Source organism: Ascidiella aspersa, chromosome 3 (genome assembly GCF_963924565.1).
Source record: "Ascidiella aspersa chromosome 3, kaAscAspe10.2, whole genome shotgun sequence".
Lineage (NCBI taxonomy): Eukaryota > Metazoa > Chordata > Ascidiacea > Phlebobranchia > Ascidiidae > Ascidiella > Ascidiella aspersa.
The window spans coordinates 7517280-7533672 of NC_139449.1; the positions used below are offsets into that span (position 1 = coordinate 7517280).

Below are 16393 nucleotides of genomic sequence, written 5' to 3' on the forward strand. Positions count from 1 at the left end.
GCGTTTATTGGTTTTTGTTTAGTTGTTTATGTTCGACACAATAAGTCAAAATTTCAAAGTGTTAAAACAAGTTGCGCTTTATTGTTGCTAAAGGGAAAAATAGTTAGAGCTCTAGATTTTATCACATTTTAGTCGCCATCGAAAATGGGCAAGTTGTTCGAGGGTGCTAACAAACATAAAATGAATGTTGATACTCCTGTTTTATCCTATATCATTAGCAGTATTTCCTGAAATCAAACAAAACCGTCTGCCCAAAAAAGTCAACTTGAAACAAACACAATTTAATGTTGTTATTTTTGTTTTATTTTTCCGCAACGATGTTGGAAATCAAGTGAAGGTTTATTAAGTAAGCCATCACAATTCTAATTGACACTACGTTTCCCAACATCGTCCACTGGTTGACGAGATACTCAGCAGTACCTGTAGCGACCTCTGTAGCAAGACAGGCGGTATCTGTAGGTACGGCTGAAAGAAAACAACAAGGATTAGGTACAAACCAAATATCAGCTTAAAAATTCCAAATCGCTTTGCGGTTGAATTCTATTGATATGTGTGCCGCTATTTTTCGTTAGAATGGATAAAAGACAATTAACTATATACTAAATGTAAAAAACGCTTCATAAAACGGAATAACCTAGGATTAAAAACAAAAAAGTTTTGCAAACCTTAACATAACATAACGACAACATTTTCCAAATTACATTACGTAAAGGGCTAGATTCCAATTTGTTTACATGGGTGCAAAATAGTTAAGACCATAATATTCTCCATCCGAAAGAGATCGTCTTCATAGAACAGAAACACTAAACTATTGCCAATCTTATTGCAACGGGAAAACAGCAGGAAAGGTGAAATTAATCTAATTGCAAATAAGTAAAAGGCGACTTACCAGTAAGAGCGGTACTTGTAGCGGTAGGTGCAGCCGCTTGGATAGCAGATGCTCCACTTGTAGTAGTTGCCGAAGCAGAAGCCGGGGAAGCACCACCTGGCGATCTTGCATTTGTAACAGCACGAATAATACTGAACCAAAGCGGGCAAGTCGGTTTGCCAGCACTCGTCGAACTTGGCAAGGATCTCGTCATCCCTGTATTTGTTCAATGCCGCGGTATATTTGGTGATGAGTGTGGTGACCTCATCGGGCAAGGTTTCGCCGAACATGAACTTCAGCATGCTCGTGTAACGACCAATTTGAACAAGAATGGCCTGGAAAGTGCAGTTTACAAATAAAAATTAGCTCGTTGTATAAAAGGTATTCGCACAGTTTTTCTCAGCGTATGGTGTAGCACTTTTATTTGCGAGTGACCAAAAAACTGAAATCAAGTGCAGAATATTTGTGCAATATTTACTTAATCAACACCGTGTAAATATAATAATACGTTAGACCCCTTAGATTTACTCACATCGTCAACGGCCTTCTTAAGACATTCGCGTTGTGCGTCGCGTTTTCCTTCCAACTTTGTCTGATATTCACCGATTGCCGTAGTTCTGTCAGTAAGACACGTTGAGTACTTGGTTTTGACGTCTTCGATGTAGCCTTCAAGACGCAGTTTGTAGGCGTCGCGTTTTGCGTTGAAGTCTGTCTCGGCATCATCACGGTAACCCTTGAGCTTTTCCTCGTATTCTGTCACTTTGCCGTCAACCAAACCTTCCAATTCGCTCTTTCTAGCGTCAACCGCTGTTTGCTGCTCGGTCGTCAGCTCCTTGGAATTGTTGCTGCAAAGTCAAATAATAACAGTTTAAGCAATTTCAATTAAAAAGTAGTTGATTTTCAGATTTCTGATAACAAGTAGTTGATTTTTGTAAAACAAAGCTCAAGTGATGTTCGAACCAAAGAACGTCGGAATGGGGACACAAGCAAACTGGAATGAGTTCGAAACTTGGTGAAAGAACGATGTGCTAATGCGGCGATGAAGAAAGCAACTTACATGCAATAGTAGTGGTTGATCAATTGGTTGACTTCCCACTCGTCACGAGCCTCGACCACTTCGCGATACTTAGTGGAGTAAGTTGCATGGATACCCTCCCACTTGAGCTTCCAAGCGTCGAACAAGTCTTGGATTTTAGTGATTGCGTCGTTCTTTGCTGTTGTCATATCCTTAACGGCATCGTCTGCTGTTGGGTTAACTGCGTCTGTAAATAGAAGCACAAGTCAAAACAAAATTCATGGCAATATAAGTGTAAACATTGTGCTCCTAAAGAAAAGCCGTGGATAGACGACATTCAAAAAGTGGTTAAAAATCTATTAAAAGGCGACAAATCGTATTAAACGGCTTTCATGAAAAAGTTTCATAGTTCCTTTAAAAGTCAAATATTGCTTTTTTATGGCAATAAAAACGTAACTAAAAACAAGGTAAAGTATAAATTATTCAAGTTTCGTTTAAAAACTAAACAGAAAGTATCGCATGGTTTACTTACCAACGTCGCAAGTCTTCAGGCCAGTGTAGCTGACTTTACGCCATCTGTAGCAGAATGGGCCGATGGAGTATGAGCGGACACAATAACTGCTCTTGAAGCAGTACCAGTTTCTCAGACTGCGACTTTAAACGAAATTAACATTGAGTGGATACTATCTACTGAATTACAACAGGTTTTTAGAAATAATTTACGTGTTTAACATTCTGGTAAGAGTTTGTCAATTGTAATAACTTTTGTGGCACTTAACCCGTTTCGTATAGGCAGGTTCATATTGACCGTATGAATATTTTGAATAGGCAATATAATTATGTAGAAAAAGTACTAGGAATTGTGGAACACGTTTGTTGATATATTTAGTATTTTGTAAAATAGCATTGTTTTATTTGTTATTGTGCGATATTCTGTTTAGTTTTGCAGAATCAAAGCACTCACCATCCATGATAGTAGTTACGCTTGTAGAATTTGAGGTAACAATTGGTGAGGAAGCATCTGTAGGCGCAAGAGTAGTACATGACAAGCTTATCCTTATTTTCGTTCAGCTTGGTTTCGTATTCATCCGCCCAACCAGTGATCTTAGCAGTTTCGTCATCGCTGTACTTGGTAATGGCAACTTCAATCACATCGTCGGTCAAATGTGTTTCCGTGTCCAACTTTTCTGTAAATTGTTGCATTGCAATGACTCGAGCAGATATCGCATTGTAAGTTGCTCGACGTCCAACCTACCGTGAGCGCGTTCAAGGGAGCAACGAAGAGCCGCCTTCTTCTGTTCAAGGATTTTGTTGTGGTATTCGGTGAACTTCGTCTTGTAGTCGGTCACCTTTTGAGCCAGGGCGGACGTGTATTCAGTGATCTTGGTGTTCCTTGTGTTAAGGCATTCGACGGCACTGCAAACAATATTTGACGGTTTGAATGGCATATTAAAAGGTACTGTGTTTGCTAAATTATAGCACTTGATTTGTCAAGATTAAAATCGTTTTCCACATATCTTGACGTTTACTTAACACTGTGATATATTTATAAACAACTATATGGAATTGCAAGAATGTGCCAAAAAATGTCCTACGGTAATGACTACGTTATCACACATATTAAATTTAAACTTTTTAAAATGACAAATGCAATCGCTTTATTGTTGCATATGTTTGGTATTTAGATTTTTTAAGTGAATAAGTATTGAAGGTATCCAACCGTGAGACCAACTCCTTGTGGTAATCTCCAACCGCTGTTTTCTTTGCCGCAAGAGCAGTGCCATAATCGCTTTTTGCTTTTGTGACTTTACCGTCGATATCTTCGTTGTAGAGTCTTATCTTTTCATCCCTTTCGTCGCGAAGTGTTTGTTTATCCGCCTCCTCTTCTTTGGCACTTTTAGAAAGAAAAAAACATTATTACAAGGTTTTGTGAATCTCTTTTGTGAAAAAAACAAATAAACATTAAACTGGATCTTTAACAGAAAAATAAATTGAGCATAAATTAATGTATCAGGCAGTTTATTGGCCGTACGAAAATTCGAGTTTGTATGTTTTTTTGTTTAAAATTTATTAGGCTAATGTTCACCACCAACCATTTCGGACTGTCGTTTTAGCTTTTAAACCTGTGGTTCCCAAACATGTTTGGCTCGCTGCACACATAAAAATCTTAAGTATTTCGCGGCACACTTTTAACAGAAAACAATAGAGTAATCTTAAAATCGCCCTTAACACACGACGAACTATATGTAAAAGTCTCAAAATTATTAGTTTGTAATGGATAGTGCGTATTTAAGTGTAAAATGATTGTGTATATGCCTATTTGTAATACAAATACTTATTACTAAATCATGAAATGTTGATATAAAGAACGTCTAATTACTCAATCAAGTATTTGTAATATGTTTCAATGTGATTCTTGAAGGCATCTTTGTAGAGGCCGGCACGCTTGTCTAAGTCGGCTTCCCAGTCGGTTTTACGCGAGTCCATCTCTCCAGTGATCCTAGTGTACTCAGTTGAAAGTTCTCCTTCCATTTCTGTTTTGACTTCTTCGACGGTTTTTTCTGCAAAACAATGGTGATTTTCAGATGGAGAAGCATTACCAAGCTAATACCCTGCATTGAAGAATAACGTTAAGCTTTTTTGCATTCATAAACAGCTTCAACTTACAAGACAAACTTAACTGCTAGACTTTTGACGGTAATGAATAAATAATAAATAAAAGGGGTGGGGCACTGCTAGATTTAGCACTTGCAGATTATTGCGTCATAATTAAATAAAAACAATGTGGTTTCGAGGGGCGCAAGAGAGTGTTGCCAACAAGGGAGCGGCGAAATGTGCAGCCAACTGAACAACTCGGTGGAAATCTGTTTTTGGGCTGGATGCCGGAGGGTAATTCGTGGTGGCTATGCGAGGCCAAAGAGTTCCCGAACGAATTTATGCGAGGCAACTTCGCAAAAGTTTTATTTTGTCTCCCAAAACCTATGCGCAACGTTGTTCAACAGCTGTCTAGCAGTAACAGTTGACCTAAAGTGCGAGTATTACGTCACAATGCCGTGTAAGGTGGCGTGATTTTCTAGTGCTGTAGAGAAAGGCCAGTTTAGTAGTGAGTGTATTTCGCAAAAGAAAAAGCAGGCGAGCACTTTGCTTTTTCCTTTGCGCATATGCAAGGTTGTTTCATGTTTTAAAGTTTGCATATCTTACGCAGGCTGCTTAAAGTTTAGCAAAAACTTTTAAATTTAGAGCAACACCAAAAACAACAAGTTACGGGTTTTGTTTGAAATATTCAGCAATTTGTTTTATGTTTTACTTGTTTTAGTGCAATACCACAGGCGTTTTGTTTTCAAAAAGAATTTTACATCAATAGAAGAAAAAAGAACTGAAGAAAAAATTACGAGTTTTAGGCGATAAAACAGTGAGAAATCATTTAAAGGAATAAACATTTAAGGGGATACACTTAAACGCGCTTTATTATTAGCAGGCTCACTTCCCATCTGTCAACTGTGGGGAATAAAGTATAAAAGTCAAACAAACAACGCGTATATTTCTACTGAATTCGCCTAGAATTAGGCGGTATTTCCAACAACTCAACAAAATCAAAACAGTCTCAATAATGGATTGTAGATTGTTGGTAAATTTATCGGGCCTTCAACACATCTAGCCTTGTGTAAGGACAAAAGCTGCCTTAGATAAAATTTTCAAGTGCGTAGTGGTTAAACGAGGGGTGACACATTTTTCGATGCCGATAATTGTAACAGAGAAACATTGTTTTTTGCAAAAACTAAATTAATTTTTTTTTTGTTTTCTATTAAAAAGTCATTCAATTTTTTCCCAAAAATACAGCTTTTAGAAATACGTGGAGGGAAAATCAATTGTTTTAAAGCTAGCGACCTGAAAATTTTTTTAGTATGTTTTGTTGTTGCTAGGGTTGATTAAAATAGGCTTGCAAAAAATTGTGTCCCTCTTTTTGTTCAACTTATTTCTCGCAATCATTCTCAGTGCCTTAACCAACGTCTGCTGGAACGAAAGAAAAAGCTATTATTTGATGGTTGCTTGAAATCGCGATTTAAACATTCAAGTTTACAATGTGCCTTTATCACCTGTCGGATCCACTTTAATCTGATTTTTATGTTAAGATAGTAAATTTTACCAGGGATACCAACTACCACAGTCGCACGTTATGCTATTATTGTTCCCTAACGTTACGACGCACAAACAGTTTTAAAGACCTTATGCGAACATTGAAAACAACAAAATTATGCCGTTGTTTTACGTCATGTTCGGGTTTTGATTTTTAAAAGCACATGAAAAATCTAAGGAATATATCAAATAAATTGAGTCGAAACTTAGTGTTTTTTATAATTAAACACAACACGTGTAGTTCTAAAATCTAGACTGCGTATAGCAGTAGAAAGAAATGCGTCCCTACGGTCGTGGAATAGACAAATCTCTGTGCAATATAAATATAGTAAATTAAAATAAAAACACTAATTTTTGTTTGAAGCCGTACTTTATATACCTTTTGCCCAAACGCAATTCTTGTATCTACATCGGGGTAGACTTTTAAATAAATTGTATTTAGTGCTTAGCCGCAATATTTTTGTGATGTTTTTTGTTTCTTTTGTTTTCATATATCTCAATTGAAATATTTTTAGTATCAGAGCTGATATGCCCGGTGCTAAGTGATATAGTATCGGCACTCGTCCGATATTCTTGTGGTATCGGTGCTAATTTAATCCAACACGATATTGCAATTTGTTTTGCGAGCAAAAGTTGTTAACAGTCAAAAAAGATATTTCAAAATCGTTGTTCATCAACAACCAAGGGTAATTGGGCTTCTCAAAGCGCAAGATCACATTAACCTTGACAAAATGCCTACACACGTTTTAAGTTCGCCAATTTGACTTGTTTGGCCATCGTAGCAACGTTAATCGACTGCGCTTCCGTACTTCGCCCCAAATATCGGCAATCGGAATAAAACACGAAAGATTAGAGAACCCTCTATAGTCACCAAAAGTATTACAGAGCTCTTGGTAACTAACCGTGTTACCGTCTATTTGTGATTTCATACTTGAAGCAATGCACCTGGATAAACGTTAGTTTTTCGCTACAGTTTTATCTGCAGTTGTTTGTTTTAGACCTAACGAGTCTAACTGTGAAGAAAAAAATGGTTTAGTGTCAAATCACGGGCTCGGGCATTTTACCACAATCTTCCCGGAAACGTTTCTGCAAATCATCGAAAAAAAAACCTGCAAAACGTGAAGAAAGGTGGCAAGAAATGCCACATAACGTTAGCACTAGTGTCCTTTTCTAAAAGACGTTCAACATGCCAGTAACGTAAATTCATCGTTGGGTGACGTCATACTGCTGTGTCGTCCGAGGAAATCTATAGCTGTAAATTGACAGAAAATTTCTCCAGAGGTTTAGCAAGAGGCACAAAGCAAGGACGAAATAAGCGTCACTGCTTTCGAAAAAAATATTAACGGGAACTCACCGCAATGCAAGCCAGTAGAACGATCAGGATTCTCATCTTCTGCAAGTTCTCTTCCTCTTGTCTTCGAGTGAAAGACTGAAGATGGCTTATTGGTGCGGCGATTATATAGAGTATCGCGTGGCTTTGAAGAGGTGCTGTTTTTAACAACCAGGCAAAATATTTTGTGGCCGCTGTTGGAGCACCGGACACCTGAGACGCAAAGCACTCTCGACAAATCGCGTCGTGGCCCTCATGCAAGCGCGTTCAGCTAACCTTCAAGTGTAGTTTCGTGCATGCCTGCCACTCTCGCCTGTCAATCATCCTGCATCTCGTCTGTGCTATGAGCCGTTTGTCACATTGATCAAGGGTCTAATCGCGCAGTAATTGCTCTCGGGACGCAAAATTCCGCTAGGTTTGCGACATCTGAAGTTCCACCTGACGATTGTTGAAGAGCTCTCGTCCAGAGCCGACCGATTCCGTGACGATCGAATCGCTGAGGTTTGTATGTTTAAGCACTACCTGCCGATGAATCGAGAGCTCGCGCAACAATCAATTCCTCTCGTGCCGATGCAATGTTTTCAACTTGTTATGACGTTGACGATGATGTTGCTATGCCACGTGGTGCACACATGTCAAGGGCTAACTAGGAAAATCTACCGGTAATTTTCCACTGTGGTTGGATTCCGCTGACAGTTATCCAGACACTGCAAAAATGGATGCTCTCTTAATCATAGTTGATGTCTGGATCGCATTTAAGTGAAATGCAGCACTAGGCTACAAAACAATACTATGACTATCAATATCAACACTGTTTACTTTGATGTAAATCATTCAACACACTAATAAAAGGTGATGTATTTAACTTATCTTTGTTTTTGTCTTAAGCTGTGTCTAAATCAAATAATTTTGTTAATAACGCTTCAGATGTGTAAGCAAATTATATAAGACCCATTTGTTTTTTTGTCCGATTGGGTTTTACAGTGTAAATTTCCGAACATCTACATTTTTCCTTGTGTGTTTCGTAAAATGCTTGCTGCACGTTAAGCCCCAAAGCTGTGTTTTAATTGTTTCAATGTGGTTCGCTACTTCGCACCTTGCAGTAGATACATTTTATTTTAGGCACCACAATTGGCGCTGTTTTCGAATTATCCGTGACGATCGAACCACTGAGGTTTGTCTGTTTTAAGCATAACCTGCCGATGAATCGAGAGCTCGGGCAGCAATCAATTGTTCTCGTGACGATGCAATGTTTTCCGGTTGTTATGACGTTGACGATGAGGTTGCTATGTCACGTGGCTCACAGATGTCAAGCGCTAAATTGGAACTTACTGGTAATTTTCCACTGGGATGTATATCAATCAAAGCAGCACTTAGAGTGTATTCGGGTTTTGATTTACCACCTTAGCTTGCCCTGTTAACACGAATTTAGGCACTTTACAACTACTCCTATCTCACATATTTATGGAACATTTCTTTACGACAAACAGTTAACCTAAAGTCTTTTTAAAAACCCAGTTTAAAAACCTGGGTATGCGTGTGTATGAAGATGGAATTATCTAATTTGATAGGCGCATTATTTCGCTTTAAAAAATACATTTTAATGTTTTTAACAATAGTTTATAAAATAAAGTGTTTTTTATCTTGTGTCGATCTTAAACGTATTGTTTAGGTATCACTAATCAGTAACCTGCACTTGATAATTTCGGGGACTTTGGCAAGTTCTGAACGTTTTAAAATAAATGTAGCAATTATTTTAGCGAAACCGGAAGAAAATACCCTGGTCTGTGTCTGAATTGGTTAGCAAGTATTCAAACACGCCACCTAGCAGCACAAAGATAATTTAGCAACTGTTACATTTGGCGTTTTTGTTTAAACTTTAGTTGAAATCACTTTTCGGAAAAGCAGCTTTATGTATTGCGAAGTAGTAATGTTCTTACAACATATCTCCCTTTAAATTTTGTTTTATTCTGTATTTTCTGTTGGAGAAAACGAAATTTAAATATAGTTGTTTTTATTCAATTTTCGAGTCATAAATAATATGACTATAGGCCTATCACTTTGCCTCCACTCCAATGCATATTGGCCAAATAGGTGTTTTAGTTTGTATTTATTAAAGGAGGAATTAAAATATTCTCTTAAATGTGCATTTGTTCTGAATATGCTAAAATATATTCAAAATAAAGCGGCTACTTTTTAACATACCCGTGTATGGCAAAGATTATTTAGATATTAGTAGGTTTTCTGCAACATATCAGATTTCATGTTGTGCTAAACGGGCTTGAAATGGTTAACTTTTGCATACGCAATAAACTCCTAGATTCAATGTAGAGTAACTAAATCAGGAAACTTCATTAGGAACATTTTGGTTTATAATTTTTGGCAGTTGAAAAATATTTGTATAATTTTAAGCGCTTAGCATATTTTCAGACAAAACTGCATAAACGTTATTGCTACACTTCATAAATAATATTGTTGCAAAGTTGTATTCAGGTGAAAAGTCAAACAAGGATAAGCATCGATGAAGAATACCGCTCGATTTTTTGGTTGCGGGGGAGCTGGAAAGGATTGTCTGGCGAGCGGTGATATAGGCAGCTAGTTGAAGAATTTGTGGAAAGTTGCAGTTCGGGACGGGCGCAAGTGGGTCGGGCTTTGCGGTGAGGGGCAGCCAAAGGGCTTTCGGACAAATTCGGGTTTGCAAAAGGTTTATTTTGTTTCCAAAACTGTCTGCGCAACGTTGTTCAGCAGCTAGCTAGCTAGCAGCAAGCAGTTTCACCTTAGGCTCGATTGTTACGTCATAATGCCCTGGAAGGTGGCGAGATTCGTATGCGCTAATGCATTAGGGAAAAAGGCCGGTTCAGTATTGGGAGTTTTTTTCTTTGCGATTAGGAGCGTTTATTGGTTTTTGTTTAGTTGTTTATGTTCGACACAATAAGTCAAAATTTCAAAGTGTTAAAACAAGTTGCGCTTTATTGTTGCTAAAGGGAAAAATAGTTAGAGCTCTAGATTTTATCACATTTTAGTCGCCATCGAAAATGGGCAAGTTGTTCGAGGGTGCTAACAAACATAAAATGAATGTTGATACTCCTGTTTTATCCTATATCATTAGCAGTATTTCCTGAAATCAAACAAAACCGTCTGCCCAAAAAAGTCAACTTGAAACAAACACAATTTAATGTTGTTATTTTTGTTTTATTTTTCCGCAACGATGTTGGAAATCAAGTGAAGGCTTATTAAGTAAGCCATCACAATTCTAATTGGCACTACGTTTCCGAACATCGTCCACTGGTTGACGGTATACTCAGCAGAACCTGTAGCGACCTCCGTAGCAAGACAGGCGGTATCTGTAGGTACGGCTGAAAGAAAACAACAAGGATTAGGTACAAACCAAATATCAGCTTAAAAATTCCAAAATGCTTTGCGGTTGAATTCTATTGACATGTGTGCCGCTATTTTTCGTTAGAATGGATAAAAGACAATTAACTATAAACTAAATGTAAAAAACGCTTCACAAAACGGAATAACCTAGGATTAAAAACAAAAAAGTTTTGCAAACCTTAACATAACATAACGACAACATTTTCCAAATTACATTACGTAAAGGGCTAGATTCCAATTTGTTTACATGGGTGCAAAATAGTTAAGACCATAATATTCTCCATCCGAAAGAGATCGTCTTCATAGAACAGAAACACTAAACTATTGCCAATCTTATTGCAACGGGAAAACAGCAGGAAAGGTGAAATTAATCTAATTGCAATTAAGTAAAAGGCGACTTACCAGTAAGAGCGGTACTTGTAGCGGTAGGTGCAGCCGCTTGGATAGCAGATGCTCCACTTGTAGTAGTTGCCGAAGCAGAAGCCGGGGAAGCACCACCTGGCGATCTTGCATTTGTAACAGCAGGAATAATGCTGAACCAAAGCGGGCAAGTCGGTTTGCCAGCACTCGTCGAACTTGGCAAGGATCTCGTCATCCCTGTATTTGTTCAATGCAGCGAGATAACTGGTGAGGAGTGTGGTGACCTCATCGGGCAAGGTTTCGCCGAACATGAACTTCAGCATGCTCGTGTAACGACCAATTTGAACTTGAATGGCCTGGAAAGTGCAGTTTCCAAATAAAAACTGGCTCGTTGAATAAAAGGTATTCGCACAGTTTTGCCCAGCGTATGGTGTAGCACTTTTATTTGCGAGTGACCAAAAAACTGAAATCAAGTCCAATGAACGCAGAATATTTGTGCAATATTTACTTAATCAACACCGTGTAAATATAATAATACGTTAGACCCCATTACTCACATCGTCAACGGCCTTCTTAAGACATTCTCGTTGTGCGTCGCGTTTTCCTTCCAACTTTGTCTGATATTCACCGATTGCCGTAGTTCTGTCAGTAAGACACGTTGAGTACTTGGTTTTGACGTCTTCGATGTAGCCTTCAAGACGCAGTTTGTAGGCGTCGCGTTTTGCGTTGAAGTCTGTCTCGGCATCGTCACGGTAACCCTTGAGCTTTTTCTCGTATTCTGTCACTTTGCCGTCAACCAAACCTTCCAATTCGCTCTTTTTAGCGTCAACCTCTGTTTGCTGCTCGGTCGTCAGCTCCTTGGAATTGTTGCTGCAAAGTCAAATAATAACAGTTTAAGCAATTTCAATTAAAAAGTAGTTGATTTTCAGATTTCTGATAACAAGTAGTTGATTTTTGTAAAACAAAGCTCAAGTGATGTTCGAACCAAAAAACGTCGGAATAGGGACACAAGCAAACTGGAATGAGTTCGAAACTTGGTGAAAGAACGATGTGCTAATGCGGCGATGAAGAAAGCAACTTGCATGCAATAGTAGTGGTTGATCAATTGGTTGACTTCCCACTCGTCACGAGCCTCGACCACTTGGCGATACTTAGTGGAGTAAGTTGCATGGATACCCTCCCACTTGAGCTTCCAAGCGTCGAACAAGCCTTGGATTTTAGTGATTGCGTCGTCCTTTGCTGTTGTCATATCCTTAACGGCATCGTCTGCTGTTGGGTTAACTGCGTCTGTAAATAGAAGCACAAGTCAAAACAAAATTCATGGCAATATAAGTGTAAACATTGTGCTCCTAAAGAAAAGCCGTGGATAGACGACATTCAAAAAGTGGTTAAAAATCTATTAAAAGGCGACAAATCGTATTAAACGGCTTTCATGAAAAAGTTTCATAGTTCCTTTAAAAGTCAAATATTGCTTTTTTATGGCAATAAAAACGTAACTAAAAACAAGGTAAAGTATAAATTATTCAAGTTTCGTTTAAAAACTAAACAGAAAGTATCGCATGGTTTACTTACCAACGTCGCAAGTCTTCAGGCCAGTGTAGCTGACTTTACGCCATCTGTAGCAGAATGGGCCGATGGAGTATGAGCGGACACAATAACTGCTCTTGAAGCAGTACCAGTTTCTCAGACTGCGACTTTAAACGAAATTAACATTGAGTGGATACTATCTACTGAATTACAACAGGTTTTTAGAAATAATTTACGTGTTTAACATTCTGGTAAGAGTTTGTCAATTGTAATAACTTTTGTGGCACTTAACCCGTTTCGTATAGGCAGGTTCATATTGACCGTATGAATATTTTGAATAGGCAATATAATTATGTAGAAAAAGTACTAGGAATTGTGGAACACGTTTGTTGATATATTTAGTATTTGTTAAAATAGCATTGTTTTATTTGTTATTGTGCGATATTCTGTTTAGTTTTGCAGAATCAAAGCACTCACCATCCATGATAGTAGTTACGCTTGTAGAATTTGAGGTAACAATTGGTGAGGAAGCATCTGTAGGCGCAAGAGTAGTACATGACAAGCTTATCCTTATTTTCGTTCAGCTTGGTTTCGTATTCATCCGCCCAACCAGTGATCTTAGCAGTTTCGTCATCGCTGTACTTGGTAATGGCAGCTTCAATCACCTCGTCGGTCAAATGTGTTTCCGTGTCCAACTTTTCTGTAAATTGTTGCATTGCAATGACTCGAGCAGTTATCGCATTGTAAGTTGATCGACGTCCAACCTACCGTGAGCGCGTTCAAGGGAGCAACGAAGAGCCGCCTTCTTCTGTTCAAGGATTTTGTTGTGGTATTCGGTGAACTTCGTCTTGTAGTCGGTCACCTTTTGAGCCAGGGCGGACGTGTATTCAGTGATCTTGGTGTTCCTTGTATTAAGGCATTCGACGGCACTGCAAACAATATTTGACGGTTTGAATGGCATATTAAAAGGTACTGTGTTTGCTAAATTATAGCACTTGATTTGTCAAGATTAAAATCGTTTTCCACATATCTTGACGTTTACTTAACACTGTGATATATTTATAAACAACTATATGGAATTGCAAGAATGTGCCAAAAAATGTCCTACGGTAATGACTACGTTATCACACATATTAAATTTAAACTTTTTAAAATGCCAAATGCAATCGCAGTAAGATTATTGTTGCATATGTTTGGTATTTAGATTTTTTAAGTGAATAAGTATTGAAGGTATCCAACCGTGAGACCAACTCCTTGTGGTAATCTTCAACCGCTGTTTTCTTTGCCGCAAGAGCAGTGCCATAATCGCTTTTTGCTTTTGTGACTTTACCGTCGATATCTTCGTTGTAGAGTCTTATCTTTTCATCCCTTTCGTCGCGAAGTGTTTGTTTATCCGCCTCCTCTTCTTTGGCACTGTTAGAAAGAAAAAAAACATTATTACAAGGTTTTGTGAATCTCTTTTGTGAAAAAAACAAATAAACATTAAACTGGATCTTTAACAGAAAAATAAATTGAGCATAAATTAATGTATCAGGCAGTTTATTGGCCGTACGAAAATTCGAGTTTGTATGTTTTTTTGTTTAAAATTTATTAGGCTAATGTTCACCACCAACCATTTCGGACTGTCGTTTTAGCTTTTAAACCAGTGGTTCCCAAACATGTTTGGCTCGCTGCACACATAAAAATCTTAAGTATTTCGCGGCACACTTTTAACAGAAAACAATAGAGTAATCTTAAAATCGCCCTTAACACACGACGAACTATATGTAAAAGTCTCAAAATTATTAGTTTGTAATGGATAGTGCGTATTTAAGTGTAAAATGATTGTGTATATGCCTATTTGTAATACAAATACTTATTACTAAATCATGAAATGTTAATATAAAGAACGTCTAATTACTCAATCAAGTATTTGTAATATGTTTCAATGTGATTCTTGAAGGCATCTTTGTAGAGGCCGGCACGCTTGTCTAAGTCGGCTTCCCAGTCGGTTTTACGCGAGTCCATCTCTCCAGTGATCCTAGTGTACTCAGTTGAAAGTTCTCCTTCCATTTCTGTTTTGACTTCGTCGACGGTTTTTTCTGCAAAACAATGGTGATTTTCAGACGGAGAAGCATTACCAAGCTAATACCCTGCATTAAAGAATAACGTTAAGCTTTTTGCATTCATAAACAGCTTCAACTTACAAGACAAACTTAACTGCTAGATTTTTGACGGTAATGAATAAATAATAAATAAAAGGGGTGGGGCACTGCTAGATTTAGCACTTGCAGATTATTGCGTCATAATTAAATAAAAACAATGTGGTTTCGAGGGGCGCAAGAGAGTGTTGCCAACAAGGGAGCGGCGAAATGTGCAGCCAACTGAACAACTCGGTGGAAATCTGTTTTTGGGCTGGATGCCGGAGGGTAATTCGTGGTGGCTATGCGAGGCCAAAGAGTTCCCGAACGAATTTATGCGAGGCAACTTCGCAAAAGTTTTATTTTGTCTCCCAAAACCTATGCGCAACGTTGTTCAACAGCTGTCTAGCAGTAACAGTTGACCTAAAGTGCGAGTATTACGTCACAATGCCGTGTAAGGTGGCGTGATTTTCTAGTGCTGTAGAGAAAAAGGCCAGTTTAGTAGTGAGTGTATTTCGCAAAAGAAAAAGCAGGCGAGCACTTTTTCCTTTGCGCATATGCAAGGTTGTTTCATGTTTTAAAGTTTGCATATCTTACGCAGGCTGCTTCAAGTTTGGCAAAAACTTTTAAATTTAGAGCAACCCAAAAATTATTTATTTAAACAAAATTTCTCCTTACATAAAGCAAAAATGTCTCCTCTAATCTTGTTTTAACGCTCTGCGCCTTGATTTCATTCTTATTTTTGGCGGTAATTAATTTTAGTTATTCATTGCAAAACTGTATTGTTTTTGAAAACCAGAAATTGGTGATAATCTAAGAAAGCGTCAAACCTTGCCATCCCTCTGTCCCACAGTCGCTCTTTGGGTAGTAGCTAAGGATTTTAGTGTAGTAACTGCTCGTGCACCAGCAGCTCTTGAAGTAGACGTTAAACCTCCAGAAGGTGTAGGGAGGGTAAACGTTGAAATGGTGGGAGCAGTAGTACTTGTAGCCGTACGTATAATAATACGAACCGGCGTTGGCCGCCTGCATTAAACAAAATGCTGTGATTAGCAAAGTTTTTATTCAGGGAAATTGAAAGTTAAGGTTCCTTAAGCAAATTTATGGACTTAACCTTTACAGTTTTTAGACAAACTTCAAACAAAGTATATTTTTTATGTATTTGTTTAATCTAAACAATATTCAAAACACAACCAATTTCATTTCAAACCGGCGCTTCTCCTTACCAAGGTAAAAAAGGCAAACACGCGTGGTTGCTGATTATTTTTATTGGTTAAGCTCAATTTTAACCTCGCAGCAGCCGCAACCAGGATTCCCCGTAGTTGACAAATTCATTAGCAGGCTTCAATAGGCTGGGCTGCACACATGTTTTCTGTATTCTTAACTAAGATAACCAGTATACCATACGTAAGTAAGTTGCTGAGCACCTGTGTTTAGAAAACCAAAACAGCCTTGAAGCTCTTTTTTTAATTGTTGAAAAACGTACTATACACAAATCGAAAATGGCTAATGAAAATACAACAACAAAAACAACAAGTTACGGGTTTTGTTTGAAATATTCAGCAATTTGTTTTATGTTTTACTTGTTTTAGTGCAATACCACAGGCGTTTTGTTTTCAAAAAAAACTTTACAAAAATAGAAGAAAAAAGAACTGGAGAAA

General features: G+C 38.0%; 1 protein-coding gene across 1 annotated transcript; it reads right to left on the minus strand.

Annotated features, from left to right (window-relative positions):
• Nucleotides 1-10651: 10651 nt before the first annotated feature.
• LOC146159004 (uncharacterized) lies at nucleotides 10652-14667 on the minus strand. Its single transcript, XM_083384822.1, has 9 exons — nucleotides 14516-14667; nucleotides 13855-14028; nucleotides 13384-13544; nucleotides 13093-13315; nucleotides 12661-12782; nucleotides 12171-12375; nucleotides 11646-11958; nucleotides 11131-11444; nucleotides 10652-10706 (listed from the first exon to the last, which is right to left on the minus strand). The coding sequence occupies exons 1-9, from the start codon at nucleotides 14665-14667 to the stop codon at nucleotides 10652-10654; spliced, it is 1719 nt and encodes a 572-aa protein (XP_083240948.1).
• Between the last annotated feature and the right edge of the window lie 1726 nt (nucleotides 14668-16393).

Bases quoted from the DNA above. Each gene is read 5' to 3' on its own strand.
- LOC146159004 (XM_083384822.1), bottom strand. From the start codon at position 14,667: ATGGAAGGAGAACTTTCAACTGAGTACACTAGGATCACTGGAGAGATG. The intron at 12,376-12,660 runs GTAAGTAAACCA...TTCTATTTACAG, and splicing joins CCTGAAGACTTGCGACGTTG to ACGCAGTTAACCCAACAGCA. The intron at 11,445-11,645 runs GTGAGTAATGGG...TGCACTTTCCAG, and splicing joins TTAAGAAGGCCGTTGACGAT to GCCATTCAAGTTCAAATTGG.